The following is a 16456-nucleotide window of genomic DNA, read 5'->3' as shown; positions in this document are numbered from 1 at the left end:
CTGGGTCCAGCACTTGTATGCCAAAGAAAAATATACGTGATACCGCAATGTCACTAATAGTTCTTAGCGGTGAGTATTAAATCAGAGTTTATATGCAATTAAATCAATATATATCCTTTCCCTGCAACAGCCATGAAACGCTCGCCAGCAGGGAAAGACGATTTGGGCAGTCCTGCCCCGTTTGAAGAACAACAGGCGTTTTCCCTGCAAGAGCTGCTGGTCACTCCCCAACAGGGAAAAAACGAGTTTTGCGTTCTTGCCCCTCCCACAACCAACAAGAGGTACAGAGGCAAGCCAAAGGGTGCTGTTCGGGCACAAGGTTCACCTCTCGTCTCCGCGAGAGGCACGGAAGTGGGGCTCCAAAGAGAATGTGTGCTCCGCAAGGAACCGGCAAATGGTTCCGCCAACGGAGCAACACCAAACGAAGGTCTGACCCCCACACAACCACTAAATGAATCGGAGCATGGCGCTGACCAGAGTACAGTGCAGGAATAAAAGCGGTCAGTGCTTTTGCACCCTTACCAGCCTCTTTCACCCAGCGCGGCTCCCTCCGGGAAAAGTAAGCAGCAGCGTTTCACCGCCCTGGATGCATTAAAATGTGACGTCTCACGCGCGTCATGACGTCATAAACGTCGTCGCACCGAGATTGCTGGGAAATGTAGTTCCCTCAAGTTTTGTGCGTCGGAACGGGCTGAGTCAGTGTTCTTTTGTGGCCCTGCCGGTGAGCTTACCCATGACATCGACATCACGTTCATCACAGAGATATGGCTAAATGAGTTCTCCTTTCCAATCATGGACATGCCGATACCCCCAGGCTTTGCAATCATCAACAAATACATAAAAAAGACAGCGAGGTGGGGGTGTAGCAGTCATACACAAGAACAAAATCTCCATGACGGAAATCAACACCTTCAATTACAACAACTTTGAATGTCTATTCGCCAACATTAAGACAAGCTACAACGAACAAGTTACTTACCTTCGGTAACGCTTTTTCTGGTGGATACAGTACCTGCCTGTGGATTCCTCACCTTGTGAATATCCCCTGCGCCAGCATTCCACTGAACTTTTCTTTCCCAGCACTCCACGTCGACGTGGGCGACGTCATAATGCATCGGCTCCGCTCGCGACTCCATTCGACGTCACCGGAGCCATAAGAAGCCCACATCGGCGTGATGACGTCAGTTCCACCCATTTTTTCCGTGCCTTCGAGGCGAACAGGTGGACTAACGACAGACTCAAAAAATACACAGTATACAATATACTAATACACATACATAATATGCAAATGAAAGGAATGCAAAGTAAACCAAGCATTTCCTACAACTGTACCATACAGCATAAAAACATAACTACAAGACCTCTTTCATGGTATACAAAGGTGGACAACGGGGAGGCGGGTGGGTCAGTGAGGAATCCACAGGCAGATACTGTATCCACCAGAAAAAGCGTTACCGAAGGTAAGTAACTTGTTCTTCTGATGGATACATCTGCCAGTGGATTCCTCACCTTGTGAATAGATTCCCACAGCAGTCCCCACTCCCGGAGGAGGGTATCCACCTTCCTATACCAGAAAGTCTTGCAAGACAGAGCGCGCGAAGTGGCCCTCCCTCCTCATCTCAGAGTCCAAGCAATAATGCTTTGCGAAGGTATGGAGGGAGGCCCAAGTCGCGGCTTTACAAATGTCTGCCACAGGAACACCCCGGGCCAAAGCAGATGTAGATGACTTAGCTCTAGTTGAATGAGCTCTAATGCCCTCAGGAGGGGTCTTACCAGCCAGGGCGTAGCAGATCTTGATGGCCAGGATAATCCATCTCGACAACGTGCGCTTATGCACCGCTCTCCCCTTGGAACGTCCAACATAACCCACGAAGAGCTGATCGTCCAGACGAAAGTCCTTCGTTCTGTCGAAGTAAAAGCTTACAGCTCTCTTTGGGTCCAGGCGATGACGCCTTTCCTCCTCTTTGGAGGGATGAGGAGGAGGATAGAAAACAGGGAGAGTAATGGACTGCCCCAAATGAAACGGAGTGACCAACTTTGGCAGGAAAGCAGCCCTGGTCCTCAGAACCATCCTTTCAGCATGCAAGGTTAAAAACGGGGGTTTGGAACTAAGAGCTTGAAGCTCACTCACCCTCCTTGCCGAGGTTATGGCTACAAGAAAAACCACCTTAAAGAACAACAGCCTCAAAGGAGAACTATGAAGAGGCTCAAATGAGGACCCCATTAAAAAGGTTAAAACAAGATTAAGGTCCCACTGAGGCATTACAAATGGAGTGGGAGGAAACATGTTTGTAAGGCCCTTGATGAACCTCAGAACAACCGGGGACTTGAAAAGTGATGGTTGATCTGGAAGGCACAGAAAAGCCGATAAGGCTGAAAGATAGCCCTTGACCGTGGCCACAGCACAGCCCTGCTGAGCCAAGGAATGAGCAAACTGGAGAACATCAGAAAGATGGGCTTTTAAAGGGTCAACGGACCTCTCTCCACACCATTTTACAAATTTAGACCACCTGTAGGAGTAAACGGACTTGGTGGAGTGTCGCCTGGCCGATAAAATAACATCCACCACATCAGGCGGGAGAGAGAAGGAATTCAGGTTGCCCCGTTCAATCTCCAGGCATGAAGGTGTAAGCTCTGGAGGTGGGGGTGTAGAACCTGCCCCTCCGACTGCGAGAGGAGGTCTGTCCTCAGAGGGAGACGGAGCGGAGGGCACAAGGAGAGGTGGAGAAGATCTGTATACCACACCCTTCTTGGCCAATCCGGGGCGATCAATATGACTTGGGCCCGGTCTTGGCGAATCTTCCTCAGAACCCAAGGAATCAAGGGTATGGGAGGAAACGCGTAAAGGAGTCGTGAGCCCCAACTCAACTGAAACGCGTCCCCCAACGCCCCCTGCATCAGATACTGGAGACTGCAGAATGACGGGCAGTACGCGTTCTTGAAAGTGGCAAACAGATCCACCCGAGGAGTTTCCCACGTCCGAAAGACGTGGCGAACTACCTCCGGATGGAGCCTCCACTCGTGGTCGGCGGAGAACTGCCGACTGAGACTGTCCGCACGCACGTTCAGCACCCCGGCCAGATGATTTGCCATCAGACAAATCTGATGGTCCTGAACGCAGGACCATAGACGTAAGGCCTCTCTGCATAGACAAAGAGACCCCACACCTCCCTGCTTGTTGACATACCACATCGCGGTCGTGTTGTCTGTCAGGACTTGAATCAACTGAAGGGAAGGGAGGAAGGCCTTGAGCGCCAAACGAATCGCCCGCAATTCCAGAAGGTTGATGTGAAGCAACCTTTCCTCTGGAGACCACAGACCCTTGATCTCCAGGTCCCCCAGATGCGCACCCCACCACTGTGGCCACTGATGGAGATAGATGGAAGGGCTTTCCCTGCGACAGATTGCCCTCTACACTCCACCAAGACAGATCCACCGCAGCTTCTCTGGAGATCTTGACTGACTCCCTGAGATCCCCGTTGTGCTGATACCACTGCTTGCACCACTGGAGCGCCCTCATGTGCCAGCGTGCATGGTTGACCAACAGAATGCAGGAAGCGAACAGACCGAGCAGACGAAGGACCTTCAGAACTGGAACAACCGCTCCACTGTGGAATAAAGGGACCATCTCCTGAATGTCGAGAATCCTTTGAGGAGGAGGGAATGCTCGACACACAGTAGTGTCCAGTACCGCCCCTATAAACAGGTTGCGTTGAGAGGGCACCAGGTGAGATTTGGGCACATTGATTGAAAAACCCAAGTCGAACAACAGCTGAGTTGTCACCTGCAGATGACGCTGCACCATCTCTGGGGACTCTGCCTTCAGAAGCCAGTCGTCCAGGTAGGGAAAAACCGGAATCCCCGACCTCCTGAGATGAGCAGCCACCACTGCCATCACCTTTGTGAAGACTCGAGGTGCGGTAGTAAGACCAAACGGGAGGACCGCAAACTGGTAATGTTGCGACCCAACCGTAAAACGGAGATACTTCCTGTGCGACTTCAGGATTGGGACATGGAAGTACGCGTCCTGCAAGTCGAGCGACACCATCCAGTCTCCTTGCTGCAACGCTTGAAGAACCTGCGCAAGGGTCAGCATCTTGAATTTCTCCTGTCTCAGGTAAAAGTTCAAGATTCTGAGGTCCAGTATCGGACGCAATCTGCCGTCCTTTTTGGGAATCAGGAAATACCGGGAGTAGCATCCCTGACCCCTTTCCTGCTCTGGAACCACCTCTATTGCACCCTTCTGAAGCAAGGCTAGAACTTCTTTCTGCAAGAGAAGCAGATGGTCTTCCGAGCAATAACCTTGGCAAGGAGGATAAGGGGGAGGAAACTCCCGAAAGGGAAGGGCGTACCCAGTCTCCACGAGGTTCAAAACCCAAAGGTCGGTTGTAACAGATTTCCAACCCCGTAGAAAGTAGGACACCCGACCCCCCACAGGTCTTACATGATCCGGGATGGGGGATCTAGGGCTGCTTCCCTGAAGCCTCATTTGGAGCAGAGGAGGATGAGGAAGAAGAGGGGTTGCGTCCAGAACCTCTCCGACTCCTTTGCTTCCCTCTATAGGACCTATAGAGGGGATTCTGCTGCTGCTGTTGTTGCTGCTGTTGGGGCTGTCTGAAGGAGCGAAAAGACGATCTTCCGAAACCCCTAAACTTACGAAAAGACGAACCCCTAGCAGGAGCCTGCAGACCCAAGGACTTCGCCGTCAGTCTACTGTCTTTCTCCCCAAACAGCTTCTGTCAGTCGAATGGCAGATCAACCAGCGTAGCTTGAACATCAGCCGAGAACCCCGAGGAACAGAGCCAAGCCTGCCTCCTTGCTGCCACAGACGACCCCATAATTCTCGCCACTGTATCCAGCCCTGACTGGATCACTTGTCTGGCAACTGCCTGAGTGTCCGCAACAACCTCCAAGAAGGACGACTTATCCCCCTCAGGCAACTTAGGGGCCAAAGATTTAATGGAGTCCATCAGGGCATGCACATAACGCCCCAGAAGGCATGTAGCATTAGACGATTTCAACGCCATGCTTCCTGAGGAAAAGGTCTTTTTGGCTGCCTGATCAACTTTTTGGGATTCCCTGTCAGCTGGAGACTGAGGGAAGGCACCCGAAGCATGTTTAGAACATGAAGCCTGCACAACCAGGCTGTCCGGAGAAGGATGAGTAGACAAAAAGTCAGGATCCCCTGGTGCAACCCTGTACCTTCTTGCCACCTGTCTGCACACTGCCGGAGATGAAAGAGGTTTCTTCCACACCTCCAAGACCGGCTCCAAAATGGCGTCATTGAAAGGCAACAAAGGCTCTGAAGTCGAAGACGGAGAATGCAACACCTCTGTTAGCAAGTTGGATTTGTACTCCACAGAGGGCAGGTGCAAATCCAAAAGCTCTGCTGCCTTCTTGATCACCACATGATAGGGAGCCAATTCCTGAGGTGGAGAAGACCTGACAGACGTATGCTCCCACTCCGGGGTTGTATCCAACCCACTTGCTTCTTCAATACCTTCAAATTCATCAGAAGAAGAGTCAACTTCACCTTCTTCCACCTCTGCTCGATATCTCCCTTCCTCCAACACCCTCTGGGCCTCCCTTCTCGACCGGATCCGGGGAGCCGGCGTCGACGACGTCGTACGCGGCGTCGGTGGAGCCAGAGGTACCGGAGTCAGCCTTGGCGTCGAGGAAGGCTCCGAAGTCTGCTGGTCCCTCCGAGGTCGAATCGGATCCCCAGACGGCGCCAGAAACTGCCTAGAAGGCGCCATCGGCATAAAGGGGGCCTGAGCATATTGCTGCGGCACCCCTAGCGTAAATGCCAACGGACCCACGGGACCAGTTGGGGCTCCGGATGGGAAGGCCGCCCTATTAAATATGCCATACATAGCATTCAAAAAATTTGTAGAATCTGTACCTGGAGCCGGGAATCGAGGAAAAGGAACAGACCCTGTATCCCCTTGTGGGGTCTCCGACGTCGGCTCCGCAGTATCTTCCACCGGAGCCGCAGATTCTTCAGGCACCGGAATAGACTCTTCTTGTTCCTGCCCATCCATAGAAGCATCCGACTCCACTCGAACCGGAGTCGAAGCCTTAGACGGAGCCGATGACTGCGTCGGGGACTGAGCCGGAGTCCGCTCCTTCGAAGGAGAATGCCTTGGTGACTTCGAAGGTGAAGGAGAAGGAGACAAAGCTTTGCTCCGACGTCGACGGGGCGAAGCCGACCTCGACTTCCTGGACTTCGAGGACCGACGTCGAGAAGAATGCTTCCTCTTTTTGTGGTGCTTCTTCGATCTCGAAGACCTCGAAGTCGATGACTCCCTCTTCGACTTCTCCTTTTTCCTCCCTCTCTTCTCCTCACCGATCTTCTTCATGAAGAGCTTAGTCTTCCTTTCTTTGAGCGCTTTCGGATTCATGCTCCTACAGCATCCGCACTCCTCCATATCGTGGTCCGAAGAGAGGCACCATAAACAGTTCTGGTGTGGATCCGTCATTGACATCAGACCTCCACATTCCCTACAGGGCTTAAAGCCCAACTTCCTAGTCGAAGACATACCGATTTAAACACAGTTACACCGCTAAACTACAAAGTAGCTAGAGAGCACTGGAAAAAAAATGTTGCGCGTCGACGGCGCGGAAAAAAGAGAATTGACGTCATTACGCCGACGTGGGCTTCTTATGGCTCCGGTGACGTCGAATGGAGTCGCGAGCGGAGCCGATGCATTATGACGTCGCCCACGTCGACGTGGAGTGCTGGGAAAGAAAAGTTCAGTGGAATGCTGGCGCTGGTGATATTCACAAGGTGAGGAATCCACTGGCAGATGTATCCATCAGAAAAAACACTATTCTGCCACCTCCTCTACCATCCGCCTGGCAATACCTCCGCATTCGGAGATCACTTGTCCGACCTGATAATTCACTGTTCACTCCGGGACTCCAACAGCCTTATTTTAGGGGACCTCAACATTCACTGGAACAAGGAAAACGACTCGCTAATCCAAACCCTGAACGAGCTCCTACACAATAACAACCTAACCTAACACTGCACAGAGGAAACCCAGAACAGAGGATCAACCCTGGATGCCATTATTGCCCAACCGGACTTAGTCACCATCGACCATATCCTGCCCGTTGACTGGTCTGACCACCACATCATCTTATTCCACATCAACCAAATGATCCCAGACCAGCCCCCTACACAAGACCCCCCCACTGGGTGAGAAATCTAACTCAGATTCCCATGGTTGACTGGGAGGAAAGGTTAAACTCTCTTCTTCCCACCTCCACAGAGGTTCTCAACACAACAGAACTCACGTATCACTACAACACATCCATGACAGACATTCTAGACGAAATAGCGCCACTGAAACTAAAAAGAACCAGAAACATCCCATCTAGATCCTGGTTTAACACAGACATAAACTCCGAAAGAAGACAACTAAGAGCCGCAGAAAGACTCTGGCGGAACAACCCGTCCACAATCCTCCGCGACCAGCTCAAATCAATACGCAGGAAGTAGAAAAAACACATCAAGAACGAAAAGACTTCCTTCTTCTGTAATGCTTTGGACAACGCAAAAAATAGGCCCAAAGGAACTCTTCAACCTTATCAGACAACAAACTTCCAAACCCCCTTCATCCTCAGTTCAGGCCTCCAAAGACCTGTGTGAGAACTTCGCCAACTTCTTCAACAACAAAATCACCAAGATTGAGGTCTCCCTAGACGACAAGCGCAATCCCCCTTACAAAAGCGTGTCCACAGAAACTGAAGCCTCCACACCCAAGCTCCCCCCAAAACACTGGAAATCCTTCAACCTCATCTCAGAAGCAGAGATACTCAAATTGATCTCCACCTTCAAAATCTCATTACACGCCTTGGATCCTATACCGGCCCAGCTGGCCAAAAAACTCAAACTCTCCCTAGCCCCTCTCTGGACCAAGATCATTAACAGTTCCCTAAGAACCAGAGTCGGACCGTACTGCCTCAAAGTTGACCAAGTCACGCCATTACTGCAAAAAAACGGGCTTAGACACTAGTGATCTGAATAACTTCAGGCCGGTCTCCAATCTTCCTCTCCTAGCTAAAATCCTGGAAAGGTGTGTTCTTCTCCAATTGCCTTAACACCTAGACTGCACTAACCTTCTAGACCCCCATCAATCAGACTTCAGAAAAGGCTGTAGCACGGAGACAGGGATCCTCAATGTCATTGACGATTTACACATGTCTCTCGATACGGACCAATGCTCCTTACTCATACTCCTGGACCTATCTGCTGCCTTCAACACGGTTGACCACAGCTTACTCATCAAGGTACTGCAAGAAAGGGTAGGTGCAGAAGAGGGGGTTTTAAACTGGTTCTCCTCTTTTCTCCAGAACCGCACCCAAAGAATAAAAATCAGAAACTTCTTGTCTGACCTACACCCTGTCAACAGGGGTGTCCCCCAAGGATCTGTTCTCTTCCCACAACTGTTCAACATCTACATGGAACCCCTCACCTCCATACTCAAAAACAAAAACATCCCCTTCCACCTATATGCAGACGACACCCAGATCTAGCTTGAAACCTCCTCCATTGATGACATTCACAGACTCAATGACACTCTAAGAGAAGTCCAACACAGGCTATCACGAAATCCCCTGAAACTCAACAAGGACTGAGCTGGGGCTGCCCTACACCCCCCACCCCTCAGCGCCTTGAGACCCTCACAGGTGAGTAGTGCACTTTACCAACCCCTGATTGATTGATTGATTGAAGGACAAAACGGAAATCCTCCTCATCTCCAACAAAGAGGAGAACCCCCAAATCGCTGAATGGATAAAAACAATTGATGCTCTCAACGCAATCTCACCCTGACGGACTCTGTAAAATCGCTGGGAATCACCCTGGACCCAAAACTAGACATGCACAAACACATCAAGAACACTGCAAAGAGCGCCTTCCTCAACCTGAAGCTACTCAACAAAATAAAACCCTTCATCCTGCCCAACGACCTCAAACAAGCTACTCAATACCTGGTGCTGTCGAGACTAGACTACTGGAATGCTTCCCTCACACATACAGCAAAATCCCACTTAGCTCCCCTTAGAACAACTTTCAATGCAGCAGCCAGAATGGTCACTGGAGTAAAGAAATATGATCACATCTCGCCCGCACTTAGAGAGCTAAAATGGCTCCCAGTTGAAATGCGTGCCAACTTCAGAACGGCCTGCCTCACGCATAATGCCTTGCACACAGGGAAACCCGCTTACCTGGCCTCCAAACTCAAGAAGAGTTGGGGAGAGGAGTTGGCCTAACGGCTAGGGCGCTCGACCTCGGAAACTAGGTTCGAATCTCGGTAATGACACTGAACACCCTGTGATTCTGGGCAAATCACTTAATGTCCCCGTGCCTAACAAAAAATTAATGTGTGTCCTCATGTAACGTAACTGGTGCTATGTAAAGCGCTCTGATACCTGATTCGGATTCGGGTCAAGTTCGCGCTATATAAAACTCTACAAAAAAAAAAAAGAAGGCCGGCCAGACAAGGAGCCTCAGGAGCACCAACACTCTACTCCTCATACCTCCAAAAACCTGCAAACAAAAAAACGCTTCCCGTTCCTTTTCTGGAAACGCGCCCAAAATCTGGAACTCCATCCCAGTCCATATCAGGACTAACCCCTCCTTCATACAATTGAAAAGACAGCTCAAAGACCTCTTCCTCAACCGCACTCTCCCGAAGGGATAGCTGTTGCCGAAACTCTCAAGCCTGCAGGCTGCACGACACAGACACTTTGTCAGTAAGACTTTTACCTCATCCCCTTCCGGACTCGTCCCTCTATCCCCCCTCCCTAAGGGAGGCACGGCTTGAGTCTTTGTGCTTACTAGTGCGACATTCCATGTCTTATTTGCCCTCAATGTTGTTTAGCGCGCTCATTATTGCATCATTCTGTGTCTTCCGTGCCTTCAATGCTATTCAGCGCACCGCAACTTCCGATGTGCCAGGAATCAATTTGGATACTACTGCTAAACTGTGTGTTTTTCCCCATGTTGTAAAGCACTCCGAACTCCGCAAATAAAATAAACATTCACCACCTCTAAACATCACCGAACCTTAAAAACCCTCCCAAGCCATAAACTCCACCCATCTTAGCACTCTAAAAGTGCCTCACCGCCCCTAAACTTCACTCATTCTTGAGCCTTAAAAACACCCTTTTGCACGCATAAAGTTCATCTATCACTGACCCCTTAAAACTTCTCATTACCTATGAACATCACTCATCCCTGAATCCAAAAAACGCTCACTACCCCTAAAATTCACCCATGTTAAATATAATTTTTGATTTTTTCATTAAAATGATCTTTCCTTTAAAATGTCCTTATTTTTTTTAACTTATTTGAATTTCTTTGTAATTGTCTTGCCTTAAAATTGGTTTTCCATAATTCGTTTTCTTCCAATATGGTTGCTCAGTTTTCCTTTTTTCCATTAACTCACATACATCGGAGTAATGTTCTGCTCAATTCTTATCAAGTAGGATTTCAACCATGGAAAATTGCTGAGCTGGACTTTTTCTAGATGATTTAATAATTCTTAATGACAGAGACGAGGCTAGAGCTCTCGTTTTGCTGGACGTATCCAAAGCCTTCTATACCATGGATCACATCATCCTGGTAGAAAGTCTACAAGATGTAGGAATAAAAGAATGGCACGAGATTACTTTATCTTTTTTCTAACAGAGAGGTTTCAGTCAGTATTTTGCCCTTCTTTTCGAGCCCATCCTAAATCACTCAAATGTGGAGTACCCTAGGGCTCCATCCAATACTTTTGTTTAGCATTTACACGAGATCCCTGGCACTGGTTGTACACAAGCTTAGTTCTTCTTTTTACATTTATATGGACGACATACAGTTGATCTTTGATATCTCTAAAATAAACTAAACATCCACCCTATCTAATTCCGACCTTAAAAATTTCCTAAGCTATGCCAGGTGGTGAATGTCAAAAAATTACTTAAAACTAAACCCCACATAATCAGAATTATTATTTATTCCAGATGATCAGCAATATTTAAGAATTTAGCCTTGCCAATAGAAAAGGGCCCGCTCGCACTTCTGTTGATTTAGTTCACAACCAAGGAGCTGGAATAGAAAAGAAGCTCTTGTTAGCACCGCTGGCAGCTAAGGTGCACAAAACATGTGTTTGGCAACTCAAGCGGCTTTAGACCTTGCTCTCTTTTATTGATGCTTAACTACATATTTCTGCTCAGATGCAGTCCAGATTGAGCCAAGGCAACTCACTTTCCCTGGCAGCTCCAAAATATGCTATCAGCTGAAGCAGGTACCAATGGCAGCTGCTCGTTTAGTTGTCAAGGTAGCCAGAAACTTAATAGCAGTCCATTTTTACGCTAATTACATTGGCTTCCTATAAATCAGCGGGTATTTTTTCAATTACTTGAGATAGATCTTTAAGAATGTATAGTTGATAGATTCTAATGGTATCATCCCAAGAGCACATTACATTTGAACTCTCACTCTCTCTTCTCAATACCCAAAAGCAGGATGGTCAGGTTTAGTGACCTTGCTTTATTGATGGCAGTAGGAAAAGAATGGAATGATCTTCCAGGAATGCTTTGTGCTGAGGCCAATCTAGTGGAATTCAGAAAATTGTTTAAGACCCTATTCGTTTTTACTTCTAGATTACTCCTGGGACTTATGACTTACTTCTGCTCCAAAAAGCTACAGCATACGTTGTGCTTTAGAAGTATGTCCGGTACACCATAAACCGCCTCTTCTTAAAATGACCCAAACGCTTGGCAAGAGAAACTGTCCAGATGTCATCTGCCAGTCAGACAGTAAGAAGTTGTTCTCTCTTTCCAGATCTACTTCACCTTAGAGGAGATCACAGTATAGGGAATGCTTTTTGCCACATGCTCCCACACCATGCAAAGTGTTTATTCTTGATGACATCATCACATTTGATGGAACGGAAGGGCCGCAGAAGGTGAACAGGTCTACTAGGTAGCCATATTCACCCGATCTTTAAAGTTATGTTTCTTCCAGGTTTCTGATTTTTTTACGGAGTTCCACTAAGCCAGCCATGTTACCATCTAGGAATCACGAAAGTTATGTCAATCTCAGTTACATAAAATGCCAAACACAATGTACGTACTGTTTCTTCAGTGCTCTTACTATCCCCTCTGTATGTTATTGTTCAGAGCCCACAGCTGTGCACACAAGCTAATAGTAAGCTGTGCAAAAATAAGGAATATTTAGTTCAGAGGATAGCAAGAATGCCTGCTTGGAGATTTGTTTCTGCTAACATACCTGAGAATTACTTGGAGTTTTCTTGACCGGGGAGGAAGTGGGCGTTTGCTTCGGAGTGGATTTCTTCTGCATTTTTTTGCCAGATGGCTGAGGGCATCCAACAGTTCTAGAAATAAGTGAAGTGTGAAAAGGAGATTCTCCAGTTCTTGGAGGCGAAGGACTTTCCAAGGGAAGACTGCTCAGAGGTGAAGCCAATGGTGACACGGACTCTAGATCTATAGTGGGCAACAGGTCCTTCAAAGGACTATTCATTACAAAAAAGGTTTCCCGCCTAGGACTGCGTGGCACTTTGGGACTATGTCTTTCCTCCTGCAATAGTCTGACCTTTACTAAAGGATTTCCCTCTGGTGTTGGCTGGTTCGAGAAGCTGCTTCCATTTATTAACAGAGGACTGTTTTCTTTTTCCTGCATGGCACACTTCTCCAGCTTAGCTGCAAGACAGTTAGCCTCCTTCACAACCTCTTCCAGCTTCTCAGTGCTGAGCGGACTCCAGCGTAGAAGAGTGTCTCTGCTATTACATGACTTGTCCCCACCTTGTAAATTGAGGTCTATCCTTTTTGCAACACATCTTTCAGTGAAGAGGATGGCTCCAGGAATGGCTTGTCCATCGTCGTCTTCTGCGCAATCTTCTGGGCTGAAAGAGAAGATTATTTGGGAGGAAATGTTAAGCATGATAAAACATGCATTAAGGTGCTTAAGGTGCTTTATCTTAGGTCTCAGATGTAAAATTATACAAACATGGGTGCATTTTTGCTCATAACTACCTAAAGGGATGAAGCAGATTACAAGAGGTACATTACTGTGGCACGGATCGCACTACTGGAATTCCCTTTGAAAAGCTTGATGGCTAGCACCCTCAACCTTTTTATATCACCAGCTTGAGGCAGGATTACCACTTCACAGAAATTAAACTTCATTTGAGAGATGGTATGTCCATTTTCTATTAAAAGTTTTGCAGGAGTCTAAATTTTATATTTTTGCTCTCAATTGTGGATTTATGTCGCTTAATAAATATTTTTATTTTTCACAAAGTCTGACTAATGTAATGTTTACTCTATGGCAAAGTATGCTTACATTACAATAGTGATGTTATATAATGCAAAGCTGCTTAACTAAGACAGGTGATCTACATAGGACCATCCTGTGATATCACATTTGCAACATTGAAATCACGGGCATGTCCCTTTTTGCCTTGTTTGGTACATCATTTCTTTGAACAAAATTTTTTTCAGCTTTGATCAGTCAGCCTTACAAATTGCATTTCTTAGCGTAAACTACTAGCAGTATTTCATTACAGATTATGTGATGAAACGAGGCATATATTACTGTTGTGCAATAACCTTTTTGTATTTGAAACAACTGTCTGCTATATGAAGTAATCAGTTTAACAAAACATTTCCTCTGTGAATCCTTGCTCTTTCATTCAGTCCAGCTTCCCTTTTGATGTATTCCATTCTGTTTTTGTGTTCTGTAAGGTGATTTCTAAATGCAACAAGCATTGGCATAGCCAATAGGTCTCGCGTTTGGGACCTTATAAGTGTTTAGCCATGCAACACTTGATGTTGTTGCTCCAAGGATATTGTGCTGGATAACTTAACACTTATAAGGTCCCAAAGTCGAGACCTATTGGCTATGCTTATTTTCGTTGACTTTGGGACACAGCCACATTGTAGACGGCATGATCAACTTGAAGTATAAAACTGCCTATTAAAATGCTGTTTGAAATAAACTTTAGCTACGTTATAGTAGTTTCAAGAGGTTGAAAAATGGGAGGAAGATATTTGGGAGTTTAGTTTTCAAAAATGGAAAATGTTCTTAATTGCTCCCTGAGATCTGAACCTAACAACCTATGATTCAGCAAAAGTAAGCAGAAGTAACCAGTCAGTGCCTCTCTAGAAGGGAAATGACCCTAAATGCACACGGAAAAAAGGCTTTCTTCTGTATAAAAATTATGATGATGAATTAATGAAAAGTAATAATCTTGAATCTGTCTCTGCCCACCATTGGAATGACAGCGGAGAGTGCAAAAGCAGAAGGGGGAAAAAAAACATCGAGACACCAAAACATCACAGTGTGATATTTATAGCGCGAACAATCCCAGAAATTAGAAGCTGAAGGAAGGCTGCTGCAGGCATATCAACAAAATAAAGCACGGCTCGGATGCCCTTGCTAGAAAATACTTTTTGCAGCTGTCTGTTCAGTGATGTAGACTTGTAGATTGTTACAGGCGCGGATAAACGGGACTGCCCTCTTTTCAAATACCGAGGCGGCGCCATCCTGTTTACAAACATATCCCCTGCAGAGGACCTGCGAGAGGGGAGCAACACAACAGGCAGCGACTGTTTCACGCGTCTCGCAGCAAGGAGTGCACATCAAACACTGCCTGGTAATGGCACCTGCTTTAAAACGGTGAGAGAAAACGAGTGGTGCGACTGGTGAGCGCTGAGACAGAGGGGGAGCAGGAGGAGGTGAGCTCAAGAGTGGTGCATGCCTGAAAGTGAAAGTGATCGCGGCGGAGGGGTGGACCCGCAAGTGGTGCGCGCGCGCTAGGGAGAGCTCTTTTTCAAAGCACATACTCGTGCTTGTGGCACGCCGCTGCGCACTCCCGCAAGCTGTATGCCGCCACAAGCACGAATATGTGCTTTGAAAAAGAGATGCACTACGGCTAAAGGTCTCCTATGCAGCACATGCGCGCTGCGTAGGCGAGACCTAAAAAGGACACAAACTTAGTTAAGCTTTTCTTCCTCCCGTATATTATAAACTCTTAAATCAGAAACTATGTTTTCTATTTGCAATAAATGACTAAACTTGAGACTTTGTCACTAGTGGTTGACAATTTAAAGCTAAGAAAAGACTGTTGCCTTCAGTTCTTTTTGTGTACAAGTACACCTCAAACTCTTTACAACTTGTGTGCCCAAAAACAAATGTTTTATACAATTCTGTGTATTGTGCAAATGATTATTGAAGATTTTAGATTCTTCTACTAGTTTCAACCATACTTCAAATATATAATCAATGAAACTCCAACAGATTCCCCTTTTTAAGCCCCATACTTCTTTTAATATACAGTGTTGTTTAAACTTGTGCAAGAGTATATTTGTGTATGCCAGTGCCAGATTACTGTTGATTGCAATATCAATGTTTTAGAACTAGCATGGCCGTTTATAATTGAAATAACAATGAAATAAAAAAAAAAATTAAATTCTGGGTTCACTTCTGGTGTCTCGTGCAGTAGAAAAGGATTCTCTAGCGCTTCCAATCCCTCTACTTGCTGTGGAAAGGTGCCATAAAGATTTATGACGTGAAAAGAACTGTGTTCTTGAATTTGGATATCTCTCAATCTATTAAAAATATCAGATGGTCATTAATCAAGGTTGATAGATTTCAATAATATTTACATGTAATAAACAACAAATTTTGCTAACGGTAGAAAAAGAGATCTAGGCCTCAATATATTTGGTATCATTAGTAGATGATTTGCATCCTCGTGCATTGTTGCCTTTGCTCATCAGACAGAAGAAGCCCTGCCACCCTCTCTGCTGTAAGCTTGAATGCACGAGAAAGAAAGCACCAACAGCCATAAATCAAGTATTGTTTCAAGAGAATATTGCACACCAAAGAACATAAATCATATGTGACAAAGAAAGCCTTTTATTTAGTCATAAATCCACCGAGCACTCCCATAAAGAAACATTCAGTACAAGAACATATTCAATGTTACAAATCAAAAGAACAATCATATGCAGCATAGATATAAGGCATATATGTCAGTAATCAAGTAGTACAAATCAGATACATAACAAATGACCCAAGCAAGACAAGTAACATAAGTAAAACCAAGATACACCCGTTACTTAGTGGTTGTTTTTAAAGATACAAAATAGTCCAGAAATGTTGAGCACAAAAGGTTAGCATCACAAATCATTTCCCATGTTAATCAGTAAGCAATTAATCAATAAATGAATGAGAGAGAGAGGGGTAATTTGTATTCTCATTCCTATTTCTACTGCAAGGAATAACTTCACATTATTAATCATTCATTATCGACTGGATAAGTTAATTTGAAGTGTTTTAACAGGTAGAAATAGCTTTTCCACATTCCTCTCTTTAAAAGGTGATGATGCGTTTTGACCTCAGTATGATGGAATATGAATGATATTTTAAGGAGGT

The 16456-nt window shown here is 46.2% G+C and overlaps 1 protein-coding gene across 5 annotated transcripts in view; it reads right to left on the bottom strand.

Moving 5' to 3' along the window:
• LOC146830516 (uncharacterized) overlaps positions 1-16456 on the bottom strand; it is a 387783-nt gene that overhangs the window by 274565 nt on the left and 96762 nt on the right. For all 5 annotated transcript variants that reach the window (XM_085604713.1, XM_085604715.1, XM_085604712.1 and 2 more), the window contains one exon: positions 12287-12920. In XM_085604713.1, the coding sequence (XP_085460839.1) occupies positions 12287-12920 (634 nt within the window). The remainder of the gene's footprint in view (positions 1-12286; positions 12921-16456) is intronic.

Source organism: Triturus cristatus, chromosome 5_1, assembly GCF_964204655.1.
Source record: "Triturus cristatus chromosome 5_1, aTriCri1.1, whole genome shotgun sequence".
Lineage (NCBI taxonomy): Eukaryota > Metazoa > Chordata > Amphibia > Caudata > Salamandridae > Triturus > Triturus cristatus.
Note: the sequence above shows the minus strand (reverse complement) of the source record. Positions and strands in the feature narration are given on the sequence as shown.